At 30.6% G+C, this 21,943-nt stretch overlaps 1 protein-coding gene and 1 long non-coding RNA gene across 15 annotated transcripts in view; one reads left to right on the forward strand and one right to left on the reverse strand.

Moving 5' to 3' along the window:
- Window positions 1-21,943, forward strand: part of NLGN1 (neuroligin 1) — a 957,494-nt gene that overhangs the window by 535,171 nt on the left and 400,380 nt on the right. For 10 of the 13 annotated variants that reach the window (XM_039865058.1, XM_039865066.1, XM_039865062.1 and 7 more), the window contains 2 exons: window positions 2,291-2,350; window positions 8,710-8,862. In XM_039865058.1, the coding sequence (XP_039720992.1) occupies window positions 2,291-2,350; window positions 8,710-8,862 (213 nt within the window). The remainder of the gene's footprint in view (window positions 1-2,290; window positions 2,351-8,709; window positions 8,863-21,943) is intronic. The other 3 variants (XM_039865067.1, XM_039865069.1, XM_039865068.1) reach the window with 1 other exon arrangement.
- Window positions 1-21,943, reverse strand: part of LOC120604400 (uncharacterized) — a 149,911-nt gene that overhangs the window by 120,300 nt on the left and 7,668 nt on the right. For both annotated transcript variants that reach the window (XR_005653324.1, XR_005653323.1), the window contains exon 2: window positions 19,012-19,143. This is a non-coding gene — a long non-coding RNA (uncharacterized LOC120604400). The remainder of the gene's footprint in view (window positions 1-19,011; window positions 19,144-21,943) is intronic.

The following is a 21,943-nucleotide window of genomic DNA, read 5'->3' on the forward strand; positions in this document are numbered from 1 at the left end:
GAAGAGGTCATGTAAATTGTCTTGGGTACACTTGGGGACACTTCCATCTGAATTCTCCAAGAGAGATATCTTAAAAAGCCCTGCACAAAATGAAGAGTGTGACTTAATTTAATTGTGGTAGATTTTATATGTCTCCAAATATTAGTGAAGTGATGATTCAGCAAAAAAAAAAATTGAATTCACATTAGTGATTTCTTAATACAGCCAAGAATTAAGCAAATTCAGTAATTTAACTGAAATGTGAAAGTAGATAATGGTTTGGCAGTAATAAACAATTACCACTGTACTTAATCTGTGTTGTTAACAAGTAAATAAATCCAAAAACCAAACTTCTATGTAAAGTCCTTGAAAATAAAAGAGCAAGAAAATATATTTGTTGAATTCTATTCCTATACTGCTTTAGGTAATTACAGAAAAATAAAAAGCTTGAAAATACAATTTTCAAAGTCTGATATTTTACATTTTAAAATTGGAAATATTTCAAATATAACTCTGATAATATCAATTTAAAAATTTAAGTTAAAAGTATTTCTATTTTTCAGAAATATAGCGACTTTGTTGCATGAACTGAGGATTCTTTTTGCATTCAAACAGGGTTATATTAAAGAAATGTAGATTTCTGTGAACTTGTAACTAAGTGCCAATTAACATAAACTATTGCTTTCATTTAGATTTTCTCTTAATGGAATGATTACTTTCAAGAGTGATTATAAATGTATTTCATTTAAATTACTGTGTACAGCTCCTCTGTCTGTATTTGAAATGACCTTGAAACCATGACCTTACAACTGAGTAGTCAACAGGTCCCATAATCAATTTCTCCATTTCCAATCTTTTGATCTTTGCCACTTCTTGCTATTTTTCAAGGCTGTCTGTCTGAGGTGATGAACCATAACTGTATTATATCTTATGTTTTTCAGTTTTCTGGAATGTTTTTCATTCTTTGTGGGTTATGATATTAGGTATAGTTATGAATTATAAACATAATGCACAGTAATTGCTGAATACTTAGAAATCGTTCTCAAAAATGTTTAACAATCTTTCCCTATGAAGTGTGCTTAGAATTAATGCCTGCTTCTTTACTTTTTATATTACTGAAATCACATGACTTGCAGTCTTTTTTCCCTTTCCTTTTCTGTGACTTTTTTATGCATGACAAATTCTCTTGCTTACTGCTATGTGGTTGGCTGTCTTTTAACTTGAGTGTCCTGTGTTTGTAATGATCGCTTTTTGCATGAAGATTATGATATGTCATACAAATTAAGTGATTGTGAAAACAAAAAGATATGTGGGGTTTCACTTGCATTTTTTGTGCTGAATATGTCAATTATGTGACGCTTAAAATTACTTTCATGTGGCCTTTGACTTCCCCTTGTTGTGCTCCTGTATTCTAGCAAATTAGTATTGTTAAGTACAATAAAACATTTATTAAACATTCACAGTGTTTTAATACAATCGTTATCCAAAGACGTGATCTCATTATAAATAACTATACTGGGCATGAAATTGCACTAGGGCATGGTTCCATTATATTCCTAAATTGATTATGAAATATAAGCCCTGACTTTGTAACTACCTTAATTGCTCAACACTGACTTTCATTGATGGTACCTTTGCTCTTCTGAGTGATGAGATTACCTGTTCATACATTTGTGCAATTTGCAAATGTTTTAAATCTACAGCTAATATTTAATCAAAACACATGGGGAAATATTTGTGTAATGACAAGTAATTTTAAAAAGTCACAGTTTTCAATAATGTAGGATATAAAAATGCATAAAACGCAAGTGTTAATGCTCTTACAAAAAATAGAGGAAAAAGAAAAAAAAAAAACCTTAAAAATGTTCATATGTCTGTTTTCCTCAATGTTATTATATTGTCCCAAATTAAAGAATGACTTTAGCTTACTTTTTTACCATTTTCACCAATTTTAATTAGAAAAGGCACTGAATAAGTTAAGGTCTTTCAGCTAATAAAACTGTTTACTTTTTTTGTATGCAGTGGGTATTTTAAAAAAATCATTTTCTTTGCTTATGACTTTAGTTTCAAACCAGAATGTATTTTTTTCATGCTGGAAATAATCACAAATCAAATCTTCAATGAGATATTTTGGGGAAAGGGATTTTTTTCTTAAACAAAATAGATAATCAACTTTGACTTAAACACTTCCCCACTCTTTTTGGAAATATCCTTGAGAATTTTAGTATTTACATTTATTTTTTCCCCTCAGTCTTGTTTATTCTTGAATTGTCTTTTTTTTTTCCCTCCATTTCTCCGTTCTCAATCCTAGGTCCCCTTACAAAGAAACAGACAGATGATTTAGGTGATAATGACGGTGCTGAAGATGAAGGTATTTTTTTCCACCAAATCTATTTGCATGACAAGGGCCTCAGTCACTTTTTCCACCCCTTTCTATTTTTTTACTTCTTGTCTTTTTTTAAAAAGTTGTTTTTAATTCCCGTTTTTGATGTGTTTTGTCTTCTTGCTTGTTGTTACATATAAATATACATTTTTAATTTTTTATAAAATGAATGTTAAGTTTTACATTTTGATACCAACCATTAAAATGTTTTAAAAAGAGGGGCATTTTTTTTTGTTTTCTTGAACTGACTTTTGATATGTTTCATCCCACGTTTTGACTGAAATTTGTCCATATTCTTTGAACTAACAACCTCTTCCCCTGTAGTCTCTCTGTACCCATTCTGCATGTTTTCTAATATATGTAAATATCTTACCCAACATCAAAATGTATTTAATTTTTATATTTGATATTTGCTTAAAAAGAATCCCAAACACAATAATAGGAGGACAAAACTAAAAGCTGATATAAAGTGTTTCTTAAGCATATAAAGTTTATATTTTAAAAATAGTGTTTTTTGTTGATTTGCTTAAATATCACATAAATAAGTGAAATTTTATAGATAAAACATCATATCTATTGAGATAACTGTAGTGAACATTTTATGACAGCTAAAACACTCTGGACCCCAAATAGTGCATATTTTGGGTAAAATTTATAGGTTTTTTTTTTTTAAAATAAGATTATATGAATATCTTTTAATTTCAAAGCCACATAATTCTAGATTGGCAGATAAAATTATACTAATTTTCAAAGCATTGCCAACTATAAGTACTAAAACATTTCCTACTTTATTAATATCAAAACAGGTTTTTCTCTTTCCAACTTCCTTATGACATATAATTCTGATTTTCTTTGTAAATCTAAGTACACACTACATTGATTTGACATTTCTCATTCCATTGTGGACTTTACCTAGTGTTAAGTGGAGTGTGTAGAAAGGCCCATTGATTCTTTCAGTTCATCTTGGTTTTAATTCCAGCTTTTTTTTTATTCTACCTTAGTTATAATTCTTACAGAGATGATTAGCGTAATCCAAGGTTTAAAAGTAATTCTCAGAATCTTAGAAATTAAATCTCATAAAGATGTTAATAATATGGTAAGAAAGGTTTTCCAAAATAAAATAATCCATAAGCAGGCCAGCAAAAGTGCTAGTTCTATTAAGTACAATTAAGAATGAATAAATCCTTACTACAATTTGAATTGTTTTTATTGAGATATATATTAAATAAACTACTTCATAGTAGAAAAATTATAAAAGTATTGAAAGCATAAAAATTAAATTGGATGCTATTAGTTTTATAATATTTAAGAATTATTTTGTCATGAAATTTTTGACCTTTGATTAAAAATTTATTTACTATGAACCCCAACAGTGAATTAAAGATTAAACACAAATCAATCATTAATATTTAAAATAAATCATTGTAGCTGCCAAGAGTTACAATTTTGAATGCTAAATAAATAAAAATAAGCATCATCAAAATACAAATTGTGATTTTTTAAAAAAATACCATTAGAAATTTGAAATATTCAAACACTCAGGAAATTTATTGACTTTGAGGACACAGTTTACTGTTTCCAATGCTCTAAAGAAGACTGCTTCTACTTGGGGGCTTTGGGACTTGTTAAACCTTCTTAACTCCTAGACATTTTTTAATCTAATAATACCTAAGTATAAAGGACTTCTTAGAGTGTAGCTTTGTAAACTCCAAATTTTCTCAAAATACTCATAGGATTAGTATACCCCATTATTCTATTTTTAAAAAATATTTTTATTAATGATTTAATGTGATTTTTTCTTATAGTAAAAAAATAGCATCAAGTAAGACATTTACATGTTCACAAAAGATACCTCTGTGTGACTATAGTAGAGCTAAGCCCTGTAAATATGACTCTATTTCAAGACCTATTTTGAAGCATATGTAACATTTTTAAATAGTCATTAAAAATATCTTAAATCCTATTTACATTGACAGTATTCAGGTTAAGCAATAAACCAGTCAGTCATAAAAGTTATCAAATCAATAAATATTTCTGAATGCTCAGAAGTGTAGAATGCCAAAGCAGTAGATTCATGTTTAGTCTCTTCCTCTGTGGTGCTGTTTTGGATAATTGTTTAGAAGAGAAGAAAGATAAATTCAGATACCCTCCAGGATAAAAACCTCTGTAGAAAAGTCTGAGCATCTTCTATGCAATTTCTTTTACAATAATTTTCCTGACTGATCATGAAAAACCAAGGGCAATTTTCACCTTTAATTTGTTCCAAATTTTGAATCAACATTAATGGACATAAAGCGACAAATATAAATTATTTGATAAAACACTTATTTAGATAGATGGAAGTCTAGTTATCTGGTTATTTAAATGGAATTCTCCATTATTTCCTGATAACCCTATTCTATACCTGATTTCCAGGTCCTTATCTAAGCCACTGTATTCAGAGGTGACCTGAGACACAGAGGCATGCCCTTCAGTCACTTAAACTAATCCAAGCCTCTTAGTGGAGCACTAGTCTTCACTTCTAATCTCATCTGTGTCTTTGCCATTGTTCTTTTGCCATCTTTAGGCCAAACACAATTGTGTCACTTTTCATTTGTGTTTAATAATAACCAAAAGAACCTCATATTTTATAGGCTATTTTCATAGTTCCGAAAAGACTAATCTGAAGTGATAAATGGGTAAAGCAATAAATACTTTTATCAATTCATTTGGGAATTTAAGAGATATTTAAACAATTTTTAACTGTACTAAGAATACTTTAATATTAATATTTCAATATTCAAATGCAATTTTATATTCTACATAGAGTTTGTAGATTTTTTGTATTTTTAAAATAAAAATTATACCTTTAAGTACTGTTTAATAAACATGAATTCAGACAACCATCAACTTCAATATTATTTTGCTGATTTGAAATGATAACTGAAGTTCATAAAATGAGTAGGGAGCACAAAAATATCTTGAACTATCTCTAAATATATTGGAGGAAGATTTTATTGAGGTAATATTCCACAATTTAAAAAGAGTTAAATTCTAAAAACTCTAAAACATGGACAATTAAAAACTTCATGAGTCTGTAAATAAGAAAGAAACCAGTAAATGTAGTTAAGGAGTTGTGCGACAAATAATTGTCCACTAGGAAGATTAAAAGGAATTGTGATTCAAATACTAGTTGTCAGGCATAAATAAATCCCCATTAACTGCTCTAGATCTATTGATACTTGATACTTTGGCTTAAAATTTTGATTTATCAGGAAAAAGGAAAATAGTTACCAAAATTTAAAACCAATGTGCTACTCAAATTACAAGTTTATTATTTTTTAATGTGAAAAATTACTTTCTTATCAAAAATTTAGAAGAAAAATAATCATCAGTATTTCTCTCTTAACATCCCATTCTTTTCAGGCACCTAGATGCCTAGCAAAGTTTTAAAAAATGGCAACAACATAAAATACAAACATACATTATGAACATTTGTGGTTTTACTGAACCAGAGCAAGTGTTTTCATCTCTGAGTATGTTCATTTGATTTTAGTAAATTCAGTAGCAACTGTTCAAGCAAAGTCAGAAATCTAAAGTGAATTCCACCTTATATACAAGGAAAGATATGAGACAAGTTTTGGAGGGAACCATTGGCTGTCATAAATTATGAATTACTAAAGTACATCTAATATATTTGCAGTAAGACATAATGGCTCCCCAAAATTTTATTATTAAAATCATGGCATTAGCAGATAGTATTTAATAGTAGGCTGTCTGATTATTTTCATTTTTAAAGATTCTGATTCTTTTCAAAATTAAAGTAAATATAGATACAATTTAAACTAGTTATATTTATTATAATAATCAAAAACACCTATAGACTATGGAGAAAAGTAAAGTGTAGGATAAACCTCTGTGATGAAACACTATCAAAATAAATCTAAGATGGCCCTCTCTGATAAAACACTATCAAAGAACTCTAATTGTTCAGTAATAGAAAATAGCATTTTCCCAAATTTTATTTGCGATATAAAGGGTGTTTATACAAGAATTTTACTTACTCTGGTAATTAACAGCCTATACAGCATTAATTTCAGGGTTACTTCAAGCAAAAATAAATATTGTTCAGAACACATCATTAGAATTTTATAGAACTTTCTGGAAAAGAATTGTTAGACGTATTAACTTCTTAGGCAAGACTGAAATCTTTGAGAAATTTTAAAAGACAAATTGGAAATTAGAACCAGCCCAAACTATCAGTAATCTTTTCAAGTCTAATTTAAAAAAAAAATAGATACCACTCAAAATAGTTCCTAGAATCTATCATCATATGTTCAGTGTTTTCTAACAGTGTCCACTCCATTTTATTATTAGATATAAACTGTGGCAGGTCTTCTCAACGTGTGCCTGTATTGTTTTCCAGGTGAACAGAATGGTTCTACCAAGATTTCATTACTGTTCACAGTTGGTGCTTTGTAATTCTATGTAATTTTAATTAAAGAAGAATTCTGAAACAGCCCCCTTCTGTGCTACCTCCAAGCATACAATTAGCAGAGTACAGTGTCTGCTGTGAACAGTCAGTTAATGATTTCAGTTTAATAATTTATTATTGCTTTTTCAGTGCCAACCATAGTAGGAGAATGAGCTAAAACTATATGCAGCAAATAGGCATTTAAGGAGGATAGTTTAAAAAATTCAAAAGGATTATTTTCTCTGCGTAAACCTAACATCTCCACAAGCCCCCAAATCTTTACAAATGAGTGAATACCAATTGCTCTCCCAGGGATTTAAAGAGAAAATACATTTAGGTTTTCCTGCTAAATTAAGTCAAACTTAAAATTGTCTTTTTAAAAAGTCTCTCAGTTCTGCAGTGAGCTAGTTTCCCAACTAGAAATTCTGGACAAACCAGTTGAGCTGCAATTATTGATCCTAAAATAACTTTTCATTTAAAGAAACCACTTTATTATTACAGTAGAAATATTTAGGCATTTATATTTTTAAAAAATCTTTTTTTTACAGGAAATGTAAAGAATCCTTTAAATACTCACCAGTTTTTTCAAAGTTTATATTATATTAGTCCATTCTGAAAGCTGAACCCTCAACCTTAAATATTTAAGTTTGATAAAAACTGTCAAAAGCAAAGGAACAAAACCATGCTTTTAAATACACTTTTATATTGGAATTTAAAAATATAATATGCTTGATGTAATTTTATTTTAATTGTAGGTAGAAGAGATGATGGACTATTATGTAATAGTAATGTTTTAAATGTGTATATATTCACAATAACATGTGCTTTGCAATTTTTAATCTACATGATAGTTAAAATCATGTTTGCCGAATTACACTTTAGAATTTTTCTATAGAAATTAGTCTATTTTAAATACCAATTAAATTATCCAATTTCCCTTATATATGATTTCAAAATTCTGGTTGAAAGCTACATAATTGGAGAGAAGTATCTTAGGAAAGTAAATACAGTTGATTAAAGTTCAGAGCTATAGAGATTACATCATCATCACTCTAAATTGTGGCACTTTACACTTGGAACTAGCTTTATCCTGTCTCATGTCTACATAACAAAATCATAGAACCAAAGTGGGGCTGAGAAGAGTATAACAGTTACAAAAAGAGTTGAAAAATATAATTTAGGCTGTTTTCTATTTCGAAAGAGTAGGAATAGGTAAAATTAGCAGGTAAATTGGACTCAACTAAGGCATAATTTTAAGTGACAGTCCCCTAAATACAGCAACAAAAATATAGACATATATTGCTTTACTGCTTACACATTCATCTGACAGTACTTAAGTAGTGAAATAAAATTTAAAAAATGAATAACAGTGTTATAATTACATTCACAAATAGGGGCATAAATTATTCACTGTAATTAAGATTCATTCAACAAAATACAGTAATTAAGAAATGGAAAAACAGAGTGTTTTATTTACGATAGTAGTGTTACTTTTGTCCTTAGTTTATGGTTCATAATTTCCATATGAGGTCTACAACATTTTTAAAAAGTAGTTCAAAGAATCATTATTATTTTATTATTTCTTTCGTTTCTACTGTCATGTCAGGAATTAATCAAAAAGCACTAAAATTCATACCGACTTTCAATTTGTCCAAGTATTATAATTCAGTTTATAGTTTTAAACAAAATTTTAGATAGTAAACAGTAAATATCTATTGCTCTTTTTTGCAACAGCTCTCAATATGAGTTGCTTAAGAAACACTTTAACAGAAACAGCAATTTAAAGAGCTATATAAAAAATCATATACTTTTGTCCCCAAAATGGAAAATATATTCTCTGCTTCATTATGTGTTTTTTGAGGATAAGAATGATTGCCAATCATTTGTTTTTCAGATATTCGGGACAGTGGGGGTCCCAAACCAGTGATGGTGTATATCCATGGTGGCTCATATATGGAAGGTACTGGAAATTTATATGATGGGAGTGTCTTGGCAAGTTATGGCAATGTGATCGTCATCACAGTCAACTATCGACTGGGGGTACTTGGTAAGAAGTCTCTTTTTTTTCACCATTAATCCATGAAATATGTGATAGTTTTGTTTTGACTCGTTTTGTTTTGCTTTGCTTTGTTTTGCCCATTGTTCTACGCTTGTTGACTTTGTTTGAATCCAATTTTTTGATATTTTCAATACTATATACGTTCACAAATTACTAGACGAAAGACAGCTAGGGTTGATTTTAAGATTTAAAAGTAAAGGTAATAAAATTATTCACATTGTTGAGGAATGTTCTTTCTGGTTTGGCTTTATAGAACTGTAAAAGGCAACAATGGCAGGGCCTTTCTAAAGAAGAATTAGTCCCTGGACACAGTTTTCCTTCTTCTACTTTTCTTTTTTACAATGCTATAAAATTCTCTGAGGTTTGTCATGAGCTTAGAAACAAGTTTTCATTCTCTTCAAGAATATGTGTGTGGACTGGCTTTGTGAAATGATTATTTGCCAGGGTAGTGTATGTTTGGGTTTCTTTTTAATCTGTCAGATAATAATTAGAAATATTGTGTCTAAATGTATTTTGGTGGAATTATTTGACTTGGAAAACATACATTGATTTCATAAAGTAAAAAAGAATTTAATTCAATAATGCATATACACATATAACAAAATCAAAATGGAGATACTTAGTTTTGAAAACTATGCAGAGAAATTATTTGCAAAGTAACATTGTTTTATGAAATAATCAATTTTAAAAGACAAACTTGGTATTCTACTTATATGAATTTAATTTTTTAATAGCATCATAATTGGGGGACTATAATTACTATATCATTGAATAAAACACCTTTATCTGTACTATTTTAGTATTTACTATGAGAGTACAATTATTTCAAAAGATTTTATTTTTTTAATCTTTGTTGATCTCAAAGTCTTATCTAGTATGGTACACTTAAATAGGTATAATTTATAATGTTATTTGGACACAAAGAGGCACTTTCCTCTTTCATTCTTTACTTTAAAATATTTTTTAAAAATGATTTGAATTATATTCTCTTTTATAATTATTGTTAATATCAAATATTTTAGTCATTTAGAGATCAGTTTTTTCCTCTTCACTGTTATTATCCTTTTAACTCCTTTTATATAATCATAATCCTATGTTTATGCTAATTCAAAATATAAAAAAAAGAATAACTTTTGTCATTTAAGTTTGTATGTCTTGAGGAAGGAGATATTTTAGCAATGCAAACTTGAAATCTTTATCTTTTTCTGGTTTGCTATTTTAAATTTGTAATATGGTAGATAATATAATAGATATACTGTATGAATGTAGGTATAAAATATTTCGGTAGTTTTCTTCGAGTACACATTACTTTCTCTATATTGTCTAATCATGCTTTGCTTCAGATGTTCTTGTAATTTCACTGCACAGGGTTTAATGTCTTTTCACCAGTGACTACTTTGTATATTACAAGATGTATAAAGAGATGGTCATATTAATTCTTAAATATTTTAATATTGTCATTTGTTTCTTATGGAACATTTTAATGTGAGGATCTTGAATATCTCTACTGCATTTAATTTTAATTATAGTTTTGTTTATACCTCAGTTTTTATTATTGTTCTCATATTTTCCTGAATTTCTCAAGTCGAAAATCCTGTTGCCAATTTCTTGACTGAAAATATAAAATGAAATTCCAAATTGTGGTAACGATGTTCTCAAGGGCTTGAATGTCCACTCAAGTCACACACGCACATGCACATGCACTTAAATTCTTTTGTCGTCCCTTACATTGCCTCATTATGTTATTGGTTGAACTCACATAAAGATTCTATAAAATGAACTGTGTTATGTTAATATAAGTTTTGCCCATTTTTTTTATGTGTTCAGAACAGATGAAGACCTGATTGTAATCCAATCTGAATTCTATATTCATGACTATATCCTGTCTCTGAATGATTGTATTGCAGGACAACAGATTAACCAGATAAAAAAATGAAGAATTCAATCACTTGTTTGGTCTGTAAAATGGCAAGCAGTGTTGGTGTTGATGGATGATTTTCCCAGTGTCAAATATTTATTCTGGCTCTATTGCAGTCTAAGATTTAACCTTTAGCTAGTTCCTTTGTTTCTGTTAAATGCATCATACACTAATAATCAGCACTAGGGATAAGCTGTCCTTTATAGACCTCCTCTCAACATGGTAAAGTACAAAACTCTTTTAGTGATACACTTGTAGGAGCATCCTGGAACATTTGTTCTAGAATAGAAATATTCTGGTCACTTTCTCCCTAAAATATGTTTTGGGCCTCATGAAAATCTATTTAAATGAATTAATTCATGAAAAATAAATTATTAGAACATTTGTTTCAACACATTTTGCATATGTGGTTTACCACAACCAGATCAGCAGCTCTTCTGACAGAAGTACTACAACAGACTGTAGATTTATGTAATTATCATTAATGATTTGCCTAACAATAACAAGGTAAGCTAAGGTTTCTTGGATATGGGATTCAAAAGTGTTGCTGTTTAGTCTGCACTTGGGAGAATGTTGGAAATCAGCTCAAAAATAAGAGTTGATCTCATATCAGAGAAAATCCTGAGCTGTGTTTTGATTTGGATGTTTCGGTGTGAAGTAAATGAATTTGAGGGTCCAGTGTACAAACTAGCTAATTATAATACTGCTGCTCTCAGATGATTGACAGAAAAATCAGGACGTCTGAAGCAGGCAATGTAATTAGTGTTGATTTGAATTTGCCTTCCCAGAGGAGAACTATTACAAGTTTTTTTTCTTTGTTTGTTTTAGCAATAAATAAAAATGTGATAATGTTTCAGTCATAAAATTCATATAGCTATCTACCAGCCAAGGTTCCAGTTTAAAGCATTTCACATTTAGAAAAATATTTTGTTTATTGCAAAGAGGAAGTAGCTTAAAAACTAAAAATACCTCCAATGCTAGCTCTGAGGAAGCTAGGAACAGGTTGGAGTTAGTTCCTCAACCAAGACTCTTTTGTGGTTTCCTTTGGAGTGGTAAACATAGGCTGTCACTATTATTGGATGAGAAATGTTATTGATATTGATAAGAAAAACTGCCAATAAGGTTGAGAAAAACATCAGGGGGCTACAGGGCTCTGTATGCTAACCTCAGTTCCTCAGTTTCATTTTACAGCTCTCTGTAACCTCTTGTTCGGTCTCACACTTCTAGTGACCATTTAGACTTTCTTTTACTTTTGATTACATACATTCTCTGTCCTCAGCCAGTATTAATTCTTCGCCTTCTCTTATTTAGTATATTGTTACATAGTTCTTTAAAATATATTAAATAAATAAATGTTAATAGAGTTATATTTTATTGTTCTAATTCATAGTTAATGAAAATTATCATATTGGAAACTTACGAAGAAATGTTTTGATTATGTTTTCTTAAAAGAAGAAAATAATATTAAATATTATGATTGTAAATAAGATAAATATGTACTCATGGACAAGAATTGTAAAAGAATATGAAATAACTTGTTCACTATTAAGATGAGATATTGTGCAATAAATGTTTTTGAAGATAGAAACAATCTAAATGATATATTTGCAAATCCCCAGAATAAAAAATATACATAACTAATTTAGTGTTAAAAATATGTTTTAACTACCTCTCTTAATTTAGAATAAATTCATGTTATTTTTAGAGAAAAAAAGGAAGTTTTTATACCACTGTTGGGATCTCATTTAGGCAAACAAGATTTTTATTTGATGGAAATTTAATGTTACTTAAACCTTGATATGAATATTTTAGGAGCAATTATATGTATAATTTAATAATGCTTCAGTTTTAATCAGACAAATAAATATAACTTTGGTATGGTCAGTGATCAAACATGTAACATTTGTTTCTAGCAATATCTCCAATGAGGGATAAAAATTAAGAACAATATAGTCTTTATCTTGATAGAGTTTTCATTCTAATTAAAGGGAGAAATAAATACTGTTGAGAATAATAATGATATTCTACTTTATATTTTATAATAATTTGAGTTTATTAATTGATTTATGTGTATATAGTCACTTGGTATATAAAAATAAAAATCAGAACAACAAGAAAGGAAGCATAGAATATCAGATGAATCAATACAGATGCAGTGATTGGGATTTATATTTGAATCTGAGCAGCCTAGCAGCAAGAAGTTTGAGTAAAGTCTAGGTAATGCTCATAACTTAAAAAGAAAATCATATTAATTCCTGAAGTGAAAGAATGTTTTGTCATTCTTTTTTTTGCAATTGATTTTGTTTTTTGTTCTAAATCCTAAAACAAACAAACAAATAAGAAAACTCAATGCCACCTCATATTTGAGAGTAATATATAATCAGATATTAAATTTTATAAGATTATAATTCAAATGTGTTCTTGGAATGTAGGAGAGGGAGTTAGTTCATACTTGAAGAGTTAAAACTGTCTCCATAGAATTGGTTTTATTTGAGCAAGACCAAGAAGAGTGGATTATCACTGGGATTAACTGAAGGAAAAAGAGGACATTCTTTCTCTTTTTATTTATTCATACTCTTTCTTCTTCAAAAAAAGTAGAGATAATTTGTGACATGAGTATGCATAAATAGGTTGCTAAAATCATATTGAATAATTACACATATATTGTAGAGAAAAGATACAAAACCTTAGGCATTTACTATCTACTGAAATTGAACAGAAGTTTTATATCTCGCTCTCCTAGAAGCAACATAAGAAGGGTAATGAACTGCATTTTATAATTGTTATTATCAGCTAAGGGAAACACACGTATTAATCAGAAAAAAATTATACAGTTTTTTTCTCACACTACAAGTTTTTCTATACTACTAAGTTTATTCTGTACTACAAAGAAATGTTTCATATGAGTTGTTTTTATTTGGAACCCTAAACCATATAGGAAATGTGTGATAATGTTTGTCGTTAGAAGTTGTAGAAATATTCACAATGTATGATTATTTATATAAAACCTCTGTAAGGGCCAAAGAAATAATAATAGAGGGCCACGCTTTCTATAATGTTTCAGCAAAGAACTAACCAAATGCAATTCAGGTAAGATATTTGGTCATTTCACTTATAATAGGATAAAGCTAAAAACCAATTTAGAGCAATGAATGGTTAACTTGGTCCATAGATTTCTTCTTTCAAATATCAGTTGTATCAACTGGGTTTTAATAAGGGCTGGGCAGTAATCAATTTTATATTGAGTGCTAAAATGAGCTCCTGGAGTAGAGACATTGTTTGTCCTTTTTAAAAAGAAACTTTAGATAGATAAAGTGCAAAGTAGACTGTTTACTGTTTTTATTCTACTTACTACTTCCAAATGATTTTAGATAGCCTTCAATAAAAGCAATTGTTTAGTTATGCCAAAAACTTATAAATAATTTGAAAGCAATCGTGTTAATTAGTGTGAATATTAGTTAGAAGAAGTCAGTTTTTTAAAAAGTGTGTTTTAGGTACAGTCATGAAGGGTCATTTATTAATTTATTTATTCAGCCATTCGTTTAATATAAATTAAGCGATATTATGCATCAGGCATTCTGCTAGTTATTGAGGATACTGTGAAAAACAAGATAGATGTGATCTCTACTATTCAGATTACCAGCAATCAGGAGAGATAAAAAATGAATAAATATACAAATGATGTATTTTACATAGATAACGATTTAGTGCAAAGTTGACTTTCTTTACAATCGCCTATATGATAAGTGCTAGAGAAATGACAAGTGCAATGAGAAAGGAGCTAACCTATTCTAGACGCTCAGAAAAGAGGAGGTGGCATTCAAATTCCCATTTCTTATACTCTACTGAAAAAGCCTTGACAAGATTCTCAAGAAACTCCAGATTGTTCTTTCCATTGGTTACTTCTCTTTTCTTATCATGCATGAGACCATAGCACAGGACACAGGTAACTTGTCCCTTCTTTTAATGCTTGTTTCTTGGCATCACCCCAGGATTTCCTTCTCCCTCACTGTCTGTTCCTTCTCAGCCTCCTTTGCTAGCTCCCTATATTACACTGATCTTTAAATGCTGAAGTGAAATTGAGCATAATTTTTGGGTTGCTTCCCTTTTTTCTCTATAATGTTTCCCTTGGGACTTCATACATGGTTCTAGATATCAGCTCTATGGAAGTGACTTCTAAAACTGCATCATCTGGACTGAATATTCCTCAGAACTTCAGATTCATGTGTTTCTACCGTTGATGTCTAACGAGTAACTCAGATTTAATAGCTAAAATATGTAGATTTTCTCAGGTCTGAGTACTTCATTTTCTTCCATACCTTTGTTATAATAATTACAAGAATAGCAATAATAATAATAGCAATGTTCATTGAGGATTTACTATGTTTCAAAAGCTGTTTTAAGCAGTTTACATTAATTACATTATTAAATTCCCACAGTAACCTTATGAGGTAGGATTGTTATTTTTCCAGTTTCACAAATTCAGAAACAAGTGAGAAGTCAGACTAAGTAATTTATTCAGTCACACAAGTCAAACAGCATTAAGTGGTAGAGCCAGGATCTAACCCAAGCGGTCTTGTCTTCAACAGGACACTATACTGATGGCACTGCTATCCATTTCTATGATCAAGCAACTGCCATCCATCTGGATGATCAAGGAAAAACACTATAGATTCTCCTTCACTTGACTCTTCTTTATGCTTAACATCCAGTTGATCAGCTTCTCTTGCTGAGTTGTTTCAACATACATCCCAGATCTGTCTCCTTTTTCCCCATTTACCCCTTTACCAAACTAAGTCAAGTCTCCTTGAACTTCTTATATTATTTTCCTTTTTCACTTTTATTCTTTTCCTATACATAATCAATTTTCTACACAGCAAAATCAGATTATCTTTTTAAAACATAAATTTTACCAGCTCACTTTTCTGCTTCATACTATCCAGTGGCTATCCATTATTCACTTAGAATAAAATTCAAACTCCTTCTCTGCCCTGACAAAACCCTGCATAAGTCTGTATCCATATCCCTTAGAACCTGTGCTTCGTGTATCTTCTTTTCTTCCCTGTTCCAGCCATCTTTTGTTCTTCACATACACCAAACTCATTTTCATTTTAGAGATTTTATAGTTTCTGTTCCCTCTGTCCCAGATCTTTGTGAGACTATTTTCTATTCTTCTGATCTTGGTATGAATGTCTTCTCAGAGACCATCTGTGTTTATCAACTCTAAAAAGAGCTACCGCCTCACAAGTCATCTACTTTTAAAAATTCTTTGTATTCCATTGATCATACCCATTTTTCCTACTTACAGTTGAATTTTTTTTTTTAATTACTGTCTAGCTCTCCAAAGCTTAAAATAGTCCCTGGCACATGGTATTTGTTCAGAAAATATATGTCGAATGAATTTAAAGTTATCTGAAGAGTCCATCGGTGTTGATCCGATGTGGTCATAGAGTGGAGGGTGAGGCTAAGTTTCAGGCAAAGAGGGAAGTCTAGGTGAAAGCCAGAGGGAGAGCGAAGGCTGGCATGTTAAAAGAGCTGAGCAAACCCAGTTGGACACCTTGAGTAAGAGGCGAGCAGTGTCAAATTAAGTTGAAAACAGGCAGCAAGCCATGCAGCATGTTTTTAAAGATTTAGGATTTCTAAGAACAATGAGAAACAATGATAGAACATTAAGCAGATAAGTGACATGATTAGATTTGCATTTTAAAAAGTGTTCTGAGTAGTCCTAGACCTTGATCAAAGCTGACATTCTACTATGAATACAAAAAACATGGCTTGTGCCTCATTAAAATGAGATGCATGGTAAGTCAGTGAATGAAACTGATATTTTGCTCATAGAGGACTGAGGCACCGGCTCAACCTCTGCTGACTCCGATGAGTGTGATATCTGTCTTTATACAAAGAGCAACAGAGATTTTGCCGATTTTTCCACCTTTTTAAAAATTTTTATAATGGAATAAATCAAACCAGAATTATGGAGACCTCTTGAATTCCTGCTTTGAAGGAGTGTGAATCAATATGATTAGTACCAATCCAGAGTTTGGCGAATATAAGAGATTGTAATAAATTACTGTATTATGATGCCATCTTATTGTTCTTTCTGTTATTAATATGGCCTCGGTTAAGCTCTTAGTTGTCCTAAAAAGGAGAAAATTTTTTATTAGTTCTGGGAAAAAGCTGATAGTATGTGGTTTATTTTCTTGAGACATTAAGATCAATGATTTGAAATAGGACCTTAGAACATGGAATAAAAATTTCACTCATTCCTGGCCAAGTTGTTCTTCTGGGTACAGAATTGAGCAACTATTTCCAGGTACTCAAAGGACTTCAATAAGCAAACCATAAGCAAAAAGTTACTTGGTTTCCTTTTCATGGAAGTCATTATGATCATTTAGGCATTCATTTATTTATTCATTAATTCCATAAGCATTTGCTAAGTGTCCACTATAGGCTCCTGGTAAGTTGAGGGTCTGTGTTCAGTGTTACAAAAATATCAGTCTTTTCTTTCTGTACCTCACAGTGAGTAAGGAGGATTGACATTCAACAAAGAAACAAAACTATTAACTCAAATTTTGCTAAGTTGTGTTTTCAGAAAGAACAGGGTGTTAAGAAAAACAATTATTTGTGGAGGTGAAATATAGACTGAGGTCTTCAGGCCAGGCTTCTTCGTACCTCTCATGCTAGCACAGCTGTGGTTTGGAAGTTTTGTTTGTTTGTTTGTTTCCTATGCATTTGCAGAACTAAATATTAAATGATAGATAAAATATTTTGAAATAATTTAAAAAGATGTAAGATAATTAGAAGCAAAATAAGTCATTTAAATAAACAGCTTTGGTAAAAATGCAAAAATCCAAACAGACCACACACAAACAACTAGACCAACTTCTCTATTTGAATTAAATGAGCAAAATTAGTTTGTAATATACAAATACACAGGGAAAAGATCCCAGGGGAGTGACTAGCCCTAAGACTTGGATCTATAGGATGAGAGTATTTACCATAGGCCTTTTCAGAGACAGTTGAAGGTTTTCTCCCTCACCTGCCCTATAACCCTGAGAAAAAACATGCAATGTATAGTATTTTTTTTTAAATGGAGATAATGGGTCTTTTCTTCACCTCACGTCAATTTTTCACTTTGTTCTAAACTAACAGTGAGGGCTTGGATTTTGCTTTTTTAGGTTGGTTTGTTTTCTATGATTCTTTCCTTCCTCTGGTGAATCTTCAATAAGAAAACAAAGCGCTACTCCCACACCTTCCCGTGACCTAGTGCCATGATCCTTGATATTCCACCCACTTTTACTACTTTGCCTTAAAAATACTTTGCAATTTATTCTACCAGGACACCTTGTAATATCTTTCTTTTTCTACAGTCCTTCCTTGAACTACTTACTCCATAAACATTCGGATATTACTCCTTTTTCTTTGTCTTTATATTTTTAATTGGCACAGTTCAATTTTTTTTTGCAGTACCTTATATTTGTCTCCTTTCTATTCCTATTGTTCCTACCGACTCACCTTGGGTTGCCCGATCTTCCAGTTGACCCCTGAACCTCCAGACACTAACTTACATGCCAGATTGCATTAAACAAACCTTAAAAATACAACAGAATACCAGTTTCTTTAGTTTTCTTCTGCTCTACATCTCTAAATGTTTCTCGTCATCTCTGGAATGCATTCCAAATTTGTCCTGTTGCTCCTCTTCTTAGCAAAGTGTGTCTTCTTTTAGTTTTTGAAAGCCCCTGCCACTCAAGCCAGGCTAACCTCCTCACTGACTACCAGAATCTTTTCTAACTGCTTACTTGCCACGTATACTCTTCTTCCCCAATCCACATAGAGCTCAGCTGTCTCCTGACTTGTCTACAAAATTACCTCAGGCCAGCTTGATCTATCTCCTCTCAAGGCTTCCATAGCTTAGGGGGTCTAGCCTTCACTTTGCCATGTATAAAGCCAACTCCACTTGTTACGGTTGTGTTATTAACTGCTTAATATAGTAGATGCCTTGCCACCCAAACCAGAAAATAAAAACTGTGTCTTATCTGGTTTTCCAAGTTCCTCAAGGCTGACAGAGTGCTCTACATATGAAATTCAAAAGTCATCAATAAGCATACACATTAACTTTCTTTGTCCTCTTCTCTGGATATGATATTAATGTCTTAGGATATAGGGTAGGTAGAAAGAGTGGCTGGTAATAGAGGGAATGGGTAGTAAAGAGTACTAACCATGTGCATGCCAGGCCTCATGTATAGTCCCACATATGAAGTGAGGTCTTACTGATAAAAGCAATACTTTGTCTCTGGTGGCAGTCAAGAAAAGTCCATGGATCCTCTGGAGAAATGCCCGATATGCTGGAACTATAACACACGAAAGCTACAATTAATTTTAAATGGATTAGTGATTTCTGCGTTTACCATGCATTTAATATTTGCATTATTTTCTTTCCTGCTTAGCATGTGACTGAAAAGACTGATAATCATGAACATTAGATAAACATGAAAATATTGTTGAAACACCTCTCTTTGAATTGAAATATATATAATATTGCAGAAAAGATAGCTTATATATATGTATATGTATATATATGTATATGTATATATGTATATGTATATGTATGTATATGTATATATATGTATGTATATGTGTGTATATGTGTATGTATGCACATGTGTATACATACATATACATATATGTATATACGTATATACACATATACATATATGTATACATACATATGCATATATATACATATACATATACATACATATATATATATATAACAGGCTCTGAATTCTTTAAGCTTCTGAGTTTAGCTTAAGGCTTTTCTTTTGTAAAGCCAAGGGGGAAATACAGATTCTTCCATTTTAACATAAATAAAAAGATTGCTTTACTAGATGGTGGTTTTTTCTTGAAAATAACACAATTTTATCTCTTTAAAGTCAATAAGAAATTTATTTTTCAGAGTGTATATTTGACTTTTTTGTTTTAGAGCCAATCTTTTTACCCTTTCATTTTCTAGAAAGTATTTATGACAGCTTACATGAGTATACACAATAAAATTATATTCAGTATACACAATAAAATTATATTCAGATATAAGTAATCAGGGCTAGAGAAGACCCAGGAAGGCAAAAAAAAAAAAAAATTTTTTTTTGAAAAGGTTTCAATGCTGACTTGGGCTCTGAGATTGAAACTACCAAGTTTTACTTATTTCTTAATATCAGAAGGGCTGTGAAACATGACAAGTCTTCAGAGAAATTAAAGGTATTCTAGGCATTAATTTTTTCAAAAGAAGTTTCTCATGTGGGATTTCATGTTCAGGGGGCAATTATAGAATTCTGTGGTGAAATGCTTTACAAAAGAAACAGGGAAAATCCTGTCATTCAAACTTATTCATGCCCCATATTATGATGTGCTCTATTTACCTGCAATCATCTATTCCATGGGTTTCCTTTTCTGTACCTGTTACTGGAGTTCAGGAAGAGGGATCTTCCAGACACAGAGCAGGTGGGGGCAAGGATGATTAAAAATAAAACAATGGAGAGAGATGGATTTCTATGCTATGTGTGTATTCTATAGGTGAATTTTCTAATTCGACATTTCTTTGTATGAGAAAACTACTGATTATTTACTTTGTTCACTCACTAGTGCAGGTAGACTGAGTCAGTGGGTTTGGAGAAAAAAGAGCTTCTCTGTGGCTGGCCCAGTTCATCTGCTATCTTTAAGAGGAAGGAATTACTTACTTAGGTTTCTTTTTTTATAATGGTATCATATAATCAATAACCCAAATTTGTTGTTTCCTATCGTTTTCTTAAAAAGATCAGCTTGCTATGTTATCCTTCTTTTTCACATCCTTTGTTTTTGGACCAGACTTTATATAGAAGTAAAAAAAGCCTTCTATTTTTCTGAAATAGAATTAAATTTGAGTAATTACAATTTAATGTCATGTCAGTTAACTGGATACAGCTTTTCTGTATAATTCAGATGATATATAGTAGTTGCATAGAGCTCAATAAATCCCAATTAAAGATATCTTCACATTATTTCAAAATTTTATGCATAAGTACACATTTTATATGTTAGAAAAATTGATCTATTATTCTCGTCTTAAATCTTGCAAAAGTTATAGACCTATTCTCTTAAATTCTCCTTTTATAGATCTCCCTATCCACCACTTACTGCTTCTGGACCAGATGTCTAATAGAAATATAATGTAATACACATATGTAACTGTAAATTATGTAGTAACCACACTGATAAAAGTCAAAACAAATAGGCAAAATTAATTTTAAAAATTTTATTTTATTCAACCAAATATTTTATTCAACCAAAATATTATCATTTCTAGATGAAATCAACATGAAATTATTAGTGGGACATTTTATATCTTTTTACATTGAAGTATGGTATATATTTTTATACTTACAGAACATCTCAATTCAGATGCTGTATTTCCAACAGCTAATGTAAAATATATTCTTACCAAAAAAAAAATACAGTTGTGTTTAACAGAAAAGTGTTTGATACTGCCTCAGTTTAAAATTTTAAATCAACTAAAATTTTATAAAATAAAAAATGTAATTCTTTTGTAGTACAAGTTTTAAGTGCTTAAAACATAAAAGTGCCACATTTAAGGAGCATTGTTAATCCTAGTATATTTAAATCCACTAGTCTTTTTGATAATTCTGAAGGCTGAATCTTGTCAGGATTAAATTGTCATGATTTATACTTTGGAAGATAGTTAGCTACAAGGTCACTCTTAACAGAAAATAAACAAACAAACAAAAAACTGTCAGCTTTGTCATTTTTGTATTTTATTAGTACTTGTAACATCTTTCATCTGTGATTTATTTGTAGGAATCCTTTGAAGCCAATTACCTCCTGTGAATGCTAGTTTTCTTAAAATTAGATGACATAAACGATAATAAATCCACCTAACTGGGCTCATGCAATCACATAGTATGCCTTAAAGCAATGAAGTTATCAAAGGTATAACAGGCTGTTAGGCAAGGTCCTCCCTGCCCTCAGGAGTCTTCGTGAACTGCATATGATATCTATATATGACATGTGTACTTAAATGGCATGATTGATTTACATATCCAGGGAAGGCTTCGGTGTCATTCTATCTATTAGAAAAGTTAGATTTCTTTTTTCTAT

This window comes from Pteropus medius, unplaced genomic scaffold, assembly GCF_902729225.1.
Source record: "Pteropus medius unplaced genomic scaffold, Ma_sr-lr_union100, whole genome shotgun sequence".
In the NCBI taxonomy this organism is placed as follows: Eukaryota; Metazoa; Chordata; class Mammalia; order Chiroptera; family Pteropodidae; genus Pteropus; species Pteropus medius.